Raw genomic sequence first — 13,057 nt, 5'->3', positions numbered from 1 at the left:
CGTCGATGTAGCCATTTATTGGTTATCGGGATGCATCAAGCTTTCTTATGTAACCGCACGCGATCGATCCAACGGTCGATCGTACTACATACGACAGCCTCGCCTTACGTCTCGTGCCGCTCGCCCATTCAGATGCACCTGTGGTTCCGGTACGGAAGCTCGACCGTCGCGTTTACGCGCGCGATCGCTCTCCCCCCTCCCCCCTCACGACCCCTCGCACTCGCGAGAGCGCGTAATTTCGTCGCGGGGCAGTGCGAGACTAATGTTGATTAATTAAGAGCAGAGTGTAATTTTGATTAATCGCCTCCGTTCACGACTCGGTGATTCGATGTTAATTGTTCGCTCCAAGTCGCACACCGGACTCGTTTTTCTTCGGCCGGCCGGCGTTTGCGTTCGTTAATGAATTGATGGACGATAATGGCGCGAGCGCCAATTAATAGCCGCCGCCGCCGCCGCTGCGACTCTCATTTACGCGTGTTTGTTTGCGCGGCGAGGGAGCGCGATTTTTGTTTCTTCCCGTTTGGTTTCGATCTTTCAGGATAGGAAAGCCGGTGGCGCGGCCGCGTTTTTTACATCTTCGATGTAAAAAAAAAAAAGAAAGCGAAACAATTAAACGCACCCGGTACTTGATAAATCCGGCACTAATAAAGTGGCTTGTGCCTGATGCGGCGATGACGCGAGTGCCAGCCATTGTCCCGCGACTTGAATTGGCGCCCGCGACGATTTCACACGTCGTCGTAAACGGGTCCGCGTAATTAACGAGCTAACGAGTAGCGTATAATTGTTTCAGACGCGCGTGCGCAGTCCGAGGAGTCGGCGATGTGGCTGTCGAGCGCGCACGCGAGGACTTTATGTATTTCCAAGGGTGTTTCCGGGAGCCGTAAGATAAATACCACGTTCGGAAGTTTTGCTTCATTAGTATGCCGTGAATGCGCGTGAGTCGTAATACAAATTGTAATAATTAAGTTGAGAGCGACACAGAAACTCTTTGTACCGGATTGAAAATTATACTGCTCCCGCCGCCCGCCGCGTCTGCGTTACTTTACTGTAATTGCTACACGCTACACTCTTTCTTTCTCTTTCTCTCTCTCTCTCTCTCTCTCTCTCTCTCGCCCCATCGCGCGAAACTCGCGTTATATATATCGCCGCCGAGGAAGTCGAATAATCGCCGGCGACGTTTCCCCGCGCAGCTCATTACGGGCGAACGCTTATGACAACTTTGCAGCGGTTTGCTCTCGCGTCTGAGAATCGTCGCGCTCGGACGAAATCGCGCGACTCTTCTTGGACTTACGCGCCCTTCTCGACCCCTAAACCGGTCTTTTCAAAACGGATACCGAGATAATGGAGCTTCGCAATCTCGCGCAATGAATCGGCCCTCGCTGTGCGTTTTTGAACGCAAGATCTCGATATTGTCGTTCTCGGCCAGATCGAGGTACGAAAGTAGTTTCCCACGCGCGAGAACGCGCGTGAACGGACGGTGACGTGCGAGTTTCGCACCCTCTTCGCCACGGTGCATCCTCGTAATAATGTGCACCGAGACGTTTGCTGTAGTTTCTTTCGGCAGAGCGAGACTTTCGCCATTGTTCGCGCGTCGAGGCTCGAATTACGTGATTATACAGTGTCATATAGTGTTAATAAGTTGCAGCGGACAATACGTGTCGATAGTGGATACGTACTTCCGAAGGAAGACAGTCCATTTTGCGTCGTCTCTCTTTCTCTTTCTCTTTCTCTCTCTCTCTCTCTCTCTCTCTCTCTCTCTCTCTCTCTCTCTCTCTCTCTCCAGTTCTCTGTGCCGGTGACTTTGTACGTATCCTATCGGTAAAGATAAAGACGGCCAAATCGACTGCCTGCCTTCGCGGGTAAATTAACGTAACCAGAGTTAAATTAGATATTTCAAGAGTTAGCTAAAAGACAAAGGATGCTAGAAACTACCATGTAATCAATTTATGTGTATATATATACATATATATATATATATGTATATATATACATATATATGTATAAATATAAATGGGGTAATATATAATTGGCAGATTCGAATGCAGGTCAATACATCCGTACGAAATCAGCACGCATCATAGTAAGCAGTAAATTACAATTCAATCAATAATCAATAAGAGCGTAAGTACCAGGGATAGTGATAGTGGCAGATCGTGAGAAAGGTACATGAATAGTGCAATGAATAATAATATGATAATATCGCATGAAAATGGAGATGCTATCGCGCACGGTGGCATTTGTAAGCGGGCGATCGGGCAGGACGATAATTCCGATCGACAATCGAATTATTCGTCTTAGCGCTATAAATAACCGGCGCGGATGCGATCGATGTCTCGAGGCGGCGGCGGCGGCGGCGGCGGCGGCGGCGGCGGCGGCGGTAGCGGCGGTGGCGGTGGAGGTGGTGGCGGTGAAGGCGGCAGCCGCTATATCGATCGGACGCGAGAGTGCAAGTTTTACAAATGCCACCGTCCGACGATAATAAATACGTAACAATCAATATAGGTATGCAAGAGGACGGTGTGACAAAGAACGAAAGAAAAGAGATGTAAACAGTCCCTTAGCGTGACGTGACAGCACCAATCTCGTTATGAGAATCAAGATGGGAAAAATCATACAAATGCGAAACGGGCACGACTAACACCTGAGTCGGTCCAGTTTTAAGCCATCCCTTCTAACAGTGCTACGAAAGCGAGATAGAGAAATTCAGCGCGAGTGGCCAAAAGTGTTTCCTTCCCGATCTCATTGACCGGCACGTCTCGCGAGAAGCAGACTCGCGTCGTTCGCTGTATCGTTCTCTCGTGTTGCGATCGAGGAAGCTCCGCATGCGTGTTTAGCGATAAAGAAAACATACTAACGAAAATAACACTCGGACGCGTCGCCAAAGTGTCAAATGTCGATACGTACATCGACGTGTAACGTCGACGATCTCTTTATTACTTTTCTCACGGGGAACGCACGGGTCACGGGCCGGAAGCCGGCGATGACCCTGGCGCGTCGTAAGTTAAAAAAGAAGAGAGAGAGAGAGAGAGAGAGAGAAAGATAGAGAAACAGAGAAAAAGAGAGAGAGAGAGAGAGAGAGAGGAAAAGAAAACAGAAATAAAGAAAAGAGGAAGAAAACGCGATTTAATATTTTTACGGCGTGCGTCATCGTCCGGTCGGTCGTCCCGGTCGATCGTAAAACACAAAAACAGTATACAGTAGCCGTGAAAGAGAACAAAGAGAGAGAGAGAGAGAGAAAGAGAGAGAGAGAGAGAGAGAGAGAGAGAGAGAGAGAGAGAGAGAGAGAGAGAGAGAGTAAAAAAGGACAAAACGAATCGGAAAAGAGCGGAAACTAAAGGGCAATATATGTCACGGGTCTTATTCGAGGTGCTTCGACGATCGCGCAACGACGCTGTCGCGTGTGCCTGCCGGAATCGAAATAATTGTCGTTGTTTACCGCCGGAAAACAGAGAATATTATAAAATCTTCGGCGCGATGCGACCATAACGCGGAATTGGAACGCGATTAATTCGCTTGTTCGCTCGTTTGTTCGTACGGTCTCGTAATTCGCGCCTCCGATATATTGGGGGGGGCGATGGAGAGGGGAGCCGGGTGGACTAGTTTTCTACGAGCGGCGCGATGCTACGAAAAAAAAAACAAAAAAAAAAAGAAAAACAAAAAATGGAAAATAAAAAATAAAATGAAACAAAACAAAACTTTTCGCGCCTTCCACGTTGGTTAATTTCGTCTGGTTTCCACGGACACGGACGGGTATGATATGCGGAGGAGGTAATAGAGTTCAGCGAGTTTATACCGAGAAAATAAGCTCGCATGGCCGCCATATCTCTCTCATCGAGCGATAAGTAAGGGGGAATTCTTTATTAGCCGGCTGACAGAAGAGAAAAGAAGTAATATCAGGGGGGATTAAATTTTCTTCTAATTTAATAAGAGATCGCGCGCGGCGAGATCGTGCGATCGCTATGAAAATACTCGCGAGGAAAATTCAATTTAAACGGGATTAAAATCATTCGGATGGCCACAGAAACGTTGTGAGCCTGAAGTTTCCGCGACGACGTTCTCTTGGAAAAGAGTTCGACGAGGAGTCAGAGAGGAAATGAGAGGTAGAGAGATATAGAGAAAGTGAGAAAAGGAAGAGAGAAAGAGCGAGAGAGAGAGAGAGAGAGAGAGAGAGAGAACAGGGGGGAATAGTAAAGTCGCGCCCGTCTCTTTATACGCGTCGGCCTTTGAATGCGCGTATTTTTTTCCTCGTTTCGCCGATAACTGAAAGAGAGACGATGTTCGAAAACAAGAACGAGAGCTCGCTATCGATCCCGCGACGATACGCGTGGACGTCGTTTCGATATACGGAACCACCAATAGGGCTGTCGAAGCGGAGAAATTGGCGCGATACTTTGCATCGGCGATCCGTGCACATTTCATGCCCTCGTCGGGAAGCTCGCCGAAGAGGCACAACTGACAGCGTGGATCGATTAATTAACGAAACGAGGCTGATAACTAGGGCTGATCCCCGACGACAAGCAGATCGATGACCGCGGACGTCTCTTTCTCTGTCTTTCTCTCTTTCGCCTTGTTTTTCTCTCTTACTCTCTCTCTCTCTCTCTCTCTCTCTCTCTCTCTCTCTCTCTCTCTCTCTCTCTCTCTTTCTCTGTCTCTCGCGCCTCGGTCGTTTCTCGTTTGCGGTTACGAGACGTGCACGTGTGTCGTTGTGCGAACGTCGGCTGCACAATTGAAGGGTGAAGATCGACAAGTGGGATGTCTGCGAGAAAAGGAGAGAGAATAGTGGAAAAATTGCTAGAGAGATCGTTTTCAGATCGGCTCATACCGGCTCGACGGCTCGCCCTCTCACAGAGTGGTAAGAACGTGAAACGTGAAAACGTGATCGTGAAAAACGAGGGGGACAGCTCACGGGCCCCTGGTCCGTTTGGAATATTTACCGCACTCTTTACCTGCGGTCCCCATATTGAGAATGCTGATCTCCCCGAAGTAGGAACCCGCCTTTAGGGTGGCGAGCACCGTCTTCCCGTTGTCGGCCACCACTTGCAGTCGGCCCCTATTCACTATGTACATCTCCTTTCCCACCTCACCTGCAATCACACCAAAGTCGCGTCTAAATTCTCTCTCTCTCTCTCTCTCTCTCTCTCTCTCTCTCTCTCTAATTTTTTCTCCTAGCCGTTGCTTCCCAGTCTCGCTAAGATATTTCATATCTCGGCGCTTCGCATAATAAAGTCGTACTAATATTCTCGGTAATAAAGCCGTAACACGCGAAGCTGTATTTCTCTGGTCCGCAGAGAGTCTCGCCAGTGCGCTTAATGTAAAAATGCAGCTTTTTCCCTCTTCCCTCCCCCCCCCTCTCTCTCTCTCTCTCTCTCTCTCTCTGTCTCTCTCTCTCTCTTTCTCTATCTCTCGCAGTATCCGTTTACGAGTCTATAAAAATAATCAGCCGTCGGCGCCACGGTCGGAATGCAAGTCGTCGCACTTGGTGGTATACAACCTGAGCTGGTGTCTCTCTCTGTGTTACGTACTAACGGTGTCTCGTATCATCCCGCCGACGTGACTCCCGGCGTTATTAACCATGACGCATCTACGCGGCGCGCACGGAGGAAGGGAGGAAAAATGGAATAGGGGTGAAAGCTGATTAACTCTAACCATAATCCGCCGGTCCTTTTCGGTCTCCTCCCTCGGTTACGGGGAGAGAAAAGCGAGATATAAATAAACCGCAGATCATGTTAATCAAGCTCGGAGAAATCGACCGTAACATCCACTTTAGGCGATGTATAATAAACCGCGAACGATTCGGCGCGAGATTTCCGTCGTGATTTTATGCGTCGTCTGCGATACATACACTAGCAAACAGAGCGCCCATAAACGTAATTCTTACAGGCAGAATTCCGTCTCGAGTCCCGTCGTGAATTATAGGCCGTCTAAAGCGGCCTTAATAAAAGACGCAGGCGCGTCGAGTATCGGACGCGCGAGCAGCGCGACATCGTTTGTCGCGTGCAAGTAGTAAGGCCAAGTCATAATTGCGGCCGTAATCGCGCGAGGAAATGCTCTCGCCCGTCAAAAGCCAGGCGTCACGCGGTCCATGGCGGCCCCGAAACGACCGCGTCCCCGCATTCCTGTACTCATTTTTGCGCTCGTTCCGCCGTTAATGAAAAGAAACCACCGGCGGCAGGGCGGAACGGGCGGCCGACGCGCTCGGCTTCATGGCCTTCGGCTACCCGGCGAGCCGGAATTATTCACCCGGTTGCTTACTATTTGTTCGGGAACAGATATCGGACGCGAGCACAACACGCCCGGCAAATGCCACCTCGGCAATGGCGTAAGCTGGAGCTTCGCTTACGCGAGGTAATCCAGTGCGCGCGCGCGCGCGCACACGAACTTTTTTCTGGACTTATCACACATAGACTGCGCCTTCTTATAAGAGCTTTGAAAACGATAGGAGGGACGACCTATGAGAGCTTTGAAAACGATATGAGGGACAACTTTATTCGCAGCTTCCAGCTGCCCACGGACATGACCGTCTTCATTCAGCTTTCTTCACACTAGGAAAAAAAATTTAGTATCTCTAACAGAACTGTTTAGTTGAGGCATTTTTTAATAGCAACCAAATATCTTGTTTTATATAACAAAATGTTTAGTTGCCTCAACTAAATATATTTTTCTGCTTTGTTCTCTGGACCAAATGATTTTGTTCTTAGACTTCATATATAAAAATTAAGGATTTTAGTTATTTTATCCATAAAAATTACATAATAACGAAATATTATTTTACATAAACTAAAATAATGCCCAATGGATACTATTTTGTTTTTCTGTGCACTAAAATTTAGATTTTATACAAAACCACCCGCCCGCCCCTTCTAAAATCTAGAAAATTAATTTTTTTGGGGATCTGAAAAGTTTTTATAACTATGTCGGGTGCGCTCTTTCGATTGGTGATATTATCAACTTCCAGCTCCGACTGGAAATGGGTTATCCAGACCGGAATATCGTTTTTTTAAATGGAACATGCATATTTTTATTGTGGATTCCAATTCTACGCATAAAAAAACGTAATTTTGGTTTGAAAAATTTTTTTCGAAAACGTCATTTTTGACCTCTAAATGACCTTTACATTTGAGCTTGGGTCCGGTCCGCACGAAACCCCTTTCAAACTTCAGGGACTGAATTGTCGAGAAAATAACAGTACTATCTTTGCTGTTTGTCAACATTCATCGTTGTCGTGTTATTTTCTCGACGCGTAGAATTGGAGTCTGCAATAAAAATATGCATGTTCCATTTAAAAAAAACGATTTTCCGGTCTGGAGAACCCACTTCTGGTCAGAGGCGGAAGTTGATAATATCACCAATCAAAAGAGGGTACCCGACATAGTTATAAAAATTTTTCAGATCCCCAAAAAGATTAAAGAATTTTCTAGAGTTTAGAAGGGGTGGGTTTGGACACCCTGTATATTAACCTAACCTGTATATTAAGAAAAAATTATAGTATTTTTAACAAAATTCATATAGTTAAAGCTTTTTGGTTGCTATAACAAAAATATTACGTTATACGAACAAACCGTAATCAAACAAGATATTTGTTTACAGGAACTAAACTGTTTTGTTGGGCATATTTTAACCAAATTATTTTGTTGTCACAACAAAATTTTGGTTCACGCAACAATACATTTTTCCAAGTGCAATGAGAGTCAAGCCGGACAAAGATCGAACACTTCTGTGGCACGCGCCATCTTTCTCAGACTTCCTTCTTCGTCTTCGCAGTGTCTTGCAGAGCGCTCAGTCTATGCACATAAGCCTATGATTCAGACGTCATAGACAATAGCGAGGAAGGAATAGGCTCCATCTACTCCCCGACGAAGAGGAATCCTTTCGAGTGAATTTCCCTATGCGCCGCTCGCATAGGAGATCGTTGATACTCGAGCGAAGCTGCACGAAGAGGGTCTCGTTCTTGCAGTTGGGAGAAAGAATTCTACGCGCATATCGCGGCGTTCACTTGTTTTACGCAAACACGTGTAAGACGAGGCAAATGAGCGGCGGATGGCCGATTCGCCATGTAACGACACTCGATCTCGCTGCGAGTCTGTAATGCGAACGGAATTTCGATGCCCATCGCCGAGCGTACAGCGCGGAGCGTCGCGGGGGCCGCGTGACGATTTATGAGCCGCTCGTCTCCTGCGCGAGTGCGGACTTCGAAGCAGTTACACAGGTTCGCGCGCTTCTTTCCTTCGCGCTGATAACGAACGCGCGCGACGAGCTCTCCCGTTTTGCCCCTTTTTTCGGCCATAAAGCAAAAATATTCGCCTGCCGCCCGCTGGTTTCCGCTTACGCTACTGGTGACGGGGACTGGCGCAGAGAAGGAGAGAGAGAGAGAGAGAACGGACAATCATTTTTCACAGCCGCGGTACATCGTTTGGCCGACTTCCAACAGCCACGTTCCCGTAAGCGGGACACGCTGAATCCAGGGGAAAAATCGCGCGCAGGAGAAGAAGGCAAGTGTCTAGGCGAGGCTCGGACGAGTGAGTGTGAGAGAGAGAGAGAGAGAGAGAGAGGGGAGGGGGGAGGGAGAGAGGGAGGAAGGGGGAGAGAGAGAGAGAGAGAGAAAGAGAGAGAAAGAGTGGCCCGTAAGTGACAATGGGAGACGGGCGAAAAATCGATATCGCCGGCAATGAGGCGCGTGCGGCGCGCCGAGCATTTCTCAACCAAATTCCACGGAGCGCTTATAGCGTCAATTTTTCTTACCGTTCTCTCCCGGCCGCCATAGGAAACGAGGAAGCTCGGCGGGAGTTCTTTCGAGCGCACACACTTTCGGCGCGTGGAGCGCATAGGATCGCCTCCGCGGGCGAGCAGAAATGAGCCGGCGCCTTACCTTTGCGACAGATGTAGTCGCCAGGTGAGAAAAGAACGGGCCGTAGTCGCAGCACCAGTTCGCACAGGAAGCCGGCCTCCGTGTTCTGGAAGATCTCGACCCTCTTCAGCGTGTCCAGGTGCACGTTTATCGCGATCTCCGCCTTCAGCTTATCTGCAACGCGCAGAGAAGAAATGAGGATTAACACGCGGCATGGGAAGGTGGTGTCGGGCGACCGGATAATCGCTAGTTAGGAATCCCGAAGAGATACGAAGTTAACGTGCAAAAGCTTGCAAGCTGCCAACTTGCACCGCGAATTCGAGTGCGTTATCTTGACACGCATAAGCGTGAAATTATGGCTGAAGCTTTCTTTGCGCGTTTCTTGTCACCTTCAAGCACGTCAAGCAAGTCATTTCTTAATACATTTGAACGTGTTAGGCAATACCTAAACGAATCAAATGACGCGGTTGAAGGCGATACTTTGAGAAGAGCACGTGAAGAAAGCTTTAGTCAAAATTACACGCTTATACGTGGGAAAATGGCGCACTCGGATTTGTAGTGTCGCGACGTTCGAATCGACGAGTTCCTCAAAATCTGCGAGCGACGCTCGATATTTGCGTATTCAATCAGCATATTTATACTCTTCAAACCTCGCAACATTACATAACTTTCGTCCGCCATTACTAGATATTTTTGCGGCACTTGGAACTTCTTTTGTGGCGCGGCGGCTTCGCGGCAATTTTCGCACGCGGCAATTTACACGGTCGCGCGACATCGGCGCGAGTTGCGAAGGACTGTTTTTGTTGCACGCTACTACAACTTGAGCGACTTCAACTTTCGAGCCGTTCCGCGAGGAGATTCTCCGCGCTCTGTTTTTCTAAAAGCGACGTCTCATTAGCCGGAAACGTCTGGCTGAATTCGTCGCGCGGGTTAAGCGCTCGAAGAGGCTACCCAGGTAATTAGGAGCGGCTACATGTACATTTCCACGGCCGCGTGCACGTGTTACGGGAAAAACGGGCATGCGCGAAGATGTTTTTAAGCGATATCGCCGGCAAAAGGGCGGCCGATAAAGATAAGAGAGAGAATCGCGATTATCCGCACCGTAAATCGTTTGCGGCGCGAGATCACGGGTCGCTCGGAAAGTACCGGCTTCGATTCGCACATCGATAGCATCGCCGAGGCTCTAATCCGACGAGTGACCCTTTGAAAGGACACTTGATGGGTTCGCGTGAACGGGTTTGCGAAATCGCGGAACGTTCGTTGAAGGGAATGCTCTTTCGCGGCTGGTCGATGTACACTTGCATTGCTTTCGATCGTCACGTCAGACCGAGAGAGAGATAGATAAATAGATAAAGATAGATAGGTCGATAGATAGAGAGAGAGATAGAGAGAGAGAGAGAGAGAGAGAGAGAGAGAGAGAGAGAGAGAGAGAGAGAGAGAGAGAGAGAGAGAGAGAGAGAGAGAGAGAGAGAGAGAGAGAGAGAGAGAGAGAGAGAGAGAGAGAGAGGTCTTACTTTTCTTATTATCGTTACTTATCTCAGCATGGAGAATTACAACAACGTGGAACAATCCTGGCCTGGGAGATTTTTCCCGATTTCAACGCGATTCTCTTTTCTCTTTAGAGCGTTCCCCGCGCAAAAGGTTCGATTAGCATAAATTGCGTCCGTTGATTGTCCATCATACGAGCTTGATTATTTTTATGGCTAAATGAAATCAGCGCTGATGAATCAGCCGGTCGTGATTGTCCGGCGCTCGTTCGCAAATGTTGTCCCGGCTGGAAACGCCATTAATAAGGTAATACGCGTAATTAATTGCCTATTGTAGTAAATATCGCATAATTAACAATTATTCATTCGCACTGATGACAGCGCCGTGAAATAAGGTGTATTGGTCGCCGGCAGCCGGCGATATTATTTCGCGCATAAAACCTTCATTATAACAAGATGAAGCGTAATATCGTTGCTATTGTCGCCTTCATAATTGTAGGAAACGCGCGTGACTCAAAATTGGCAGTTGACCCGCAATCGCCTCCCGACGTTTCTATTATTATCGCGGTATAATATCGCCGCGTAATTAGCACTATGCTCCGCGAATTTACTATTATATTACCGAATATTACGAGTGCGTGCGTGCGCCCTGCATAAGTGAACATCGACGCGTCGCCGTTACGTAATATTTTCTACAAAGCGTAACTTTATCGGCAGTCGCGCGCACACGCGCACGCGTCAAAATTTTAGCGCGTAATGCAGTCTAATTAGGCTCATGTAATCCTACGTCGGTGTAATCCGGTTACGATCGCCGCAAAATTCGATGCATCGTCTGTTGTGCCGCGCAATCTGCTACACTCGATAATTGTGATACACAGCTGCAGCGTAGCGCGACGATCGAGTAAATCGGATGCATTTTTTCCGGGAGTATCAAGAGTCCGAGTCGCAAAAGGTCCTTCCTTGCACCTTGTGCAAAATGTGACGAAAATGCGCGGATCCAGGAACCGGATATATCTTGTGGAAATGATTAAATTTTATTAAAAATTTTAATTTTAAAATTCGAAAGTTTTATTAAAAAAAAGTATTAAATTTTAACTCGTTTCACGCGCTATGCGACCTTACTCCTTACGCCTTTTCACTCTCGAATAAAACTCATCATAAGAATCATGCTCTTAGATTTAATAACAAACGAATTAAATACGATAATTCCTTCCAGTTATGTCTCGAGAGAGAAAGCGGCTCGATAGATTCTTTCGTATTCCCGAAAATTACCAAATTAATCAATAACTGTCAACAATTACTAACGTGGAGAAACGTTTGCTCTCTCGTCGGAAGCAGGGCGCGACTTCAGCTCCTGAATGCAATTTGTCCCAGGTCGCTGCGACTTTTCTGCATGGAGATATCGACGACGAGCGGCGAAATCGTCTGACGGGGACCGAGGCCGCCGCGCGCCGCCGCGCGAGGTGCGAAGTTCGACGCGCGACCGCGCATGCCGGCGCGGCGGCAAAGGGCCGCGCGCCGCTCTCACGGGACTTTGAAGTTGCGAGCGGCCGTAGCTCGGGCAAAAATCGACGTACGAAGGCGAGACGAACGCCGTTCTCCTCGGCATTTCGCACCGCGCACGTTCGTGCAAGCGCTACATGCGCTCTTGTCATGACACGCCCATCCATGTGCGCGATTACGACACGCGGTGTGCGCGATACATCGTTATGTAGAGACGCGAGAATCTATTCGGACCAGGAGACAAAGTGTCGTAACTTGTTATCGCGCAAAGCATGAAGTTTCGCGCGCACTTCGAAAAATTTCGCGCTATGTCTTCCGTTTGATCAAATCCCTCTTTTCCACATCGTATAAACGATTTCTCGACGTTATGCCGATGTGAGGGCGCGAAGAATTCCATCTCGGCTGTGACGTCCCCAAAGGCTCGGCCGAGAACTATCAGACCGCGTTGTTTGGGACCGAGGAGTCGTATATCATCCAATTGTGATTCGACGTCGAGTCGAGTCGGTATTAGTTGGCGGTATTCGACCGATAACGAGAATCCGGCAACCAGCCGGAAGTGAAGTCAGTCGAGTCGAGGGAAAGAGCGTGAAATTTTGCACGGCGAGGCCGCTGCGCGATTACAGTCGCGTAATCGCTGAAAAAGAGAGCGGATGGAAGGTATACATTTTCCGTTCCGCAAGACAAAGGAATCCGCGCGCGCGCGAAAACGCTGCGAGTACAAGCCAGTCACTTTGTCATGACGCTCCTTTGGCCCTTTGCGTCGCGCCGCGCGGGCGGAACAATCGCGAAGAAAGGAGCCGCGGGAATTTCGCACCTCGGAAAAACGCGTGTGAGATTAGCCGATGTTTTTCGCGGCGGATGCGAACGACGCCGGAAATGTTTCCCGGCGTTGAGCGGCGCGACGCGCCGAGGAGAGAAGGCTTACAGAGAAGGGTTGACAATTTTCTTCTTAGCGGGAGCTTGACTTCGTGTTAAGCACTCTTGCGTGTCTGCCGCAATAAATTCCAGCGGTAAGACCCCCGTAACGTAGCCCGACGTAGACCGACTACGTTGCGGCTCGCCGCTCGCCGCTCGCCGTTCCCTCGGCTGTGCCCGCCGCCGGATTCTGCACGTGTATACGGTGTATTTTATGTTACATGCAGTCTGTTTTATAGCGCACCGTGAGCAATAGAATCATTATTGCGTGGCTTTACTGGCGTTTTACTGGCGAATTCGTAGTGGC

The 13,057-nt window shown here is 48.6% G+C and overlaps 1 protein-coding gene across 9 annotated transcripts in view; it reads right to left on the bottom strand.

The window, feature by feature from the left end:
• Nucleotides 1-13,057, bottom strand: part of LOC105189135 (cyclic nucleotide-gated cation channel alpha-3) — a 143,556-nt gene that overhangs the window by 12,552 nt on the left and 117,947 nt on the right. For 4 of the 9 annotated variants that reach the window (XM_025308166.1, XM_025308168.1, XM_025308169.1 and 1 more), the window contains exons 10-11: nt 8,867-9,019; nt 4,935-5,084 (exon numbers count right to left, since the gene is read on the bottom strand). In XM_025308166.1, the coding sequence (XP_025163951.1) occupies nt 4,935-5,084; nt 8,867-9,019 (303 nt within the window). Of the gene's footprint in view, nt 1-3; nt 1,813-4,934; nt 5,085-8,866; nt 9,020-13,057 lie in introns of those variants that run through there. The other 5 variants (XM_025308167.1, XM_025308171.1, XM_025308173.1 and 2 more) reach the window with 3 other exon arrangements.

Source organism: Harpegnathos saltator, unplaced genomic scaffold (assembly GCF_003227715.2).
Source record: "Harpegnathos saltator strain DR-91 unplaced genomic scaffold, Hsal_v8.6 scaffold140, whole genome shotgun sequence".
Taxonomy (NCBI): domain Eukaryota; kingdom Metazoa; phylum Arthropoda; class Insecta; order Hymenoptera; family Formicidae; genus Harpegnathos; species Harpegnathos saltator.
The sequence above is the reverse complement of the archived record's forward strand: the minus strand, read 5'-3'. Positions and strand labels throughout refer to the sequence as shown.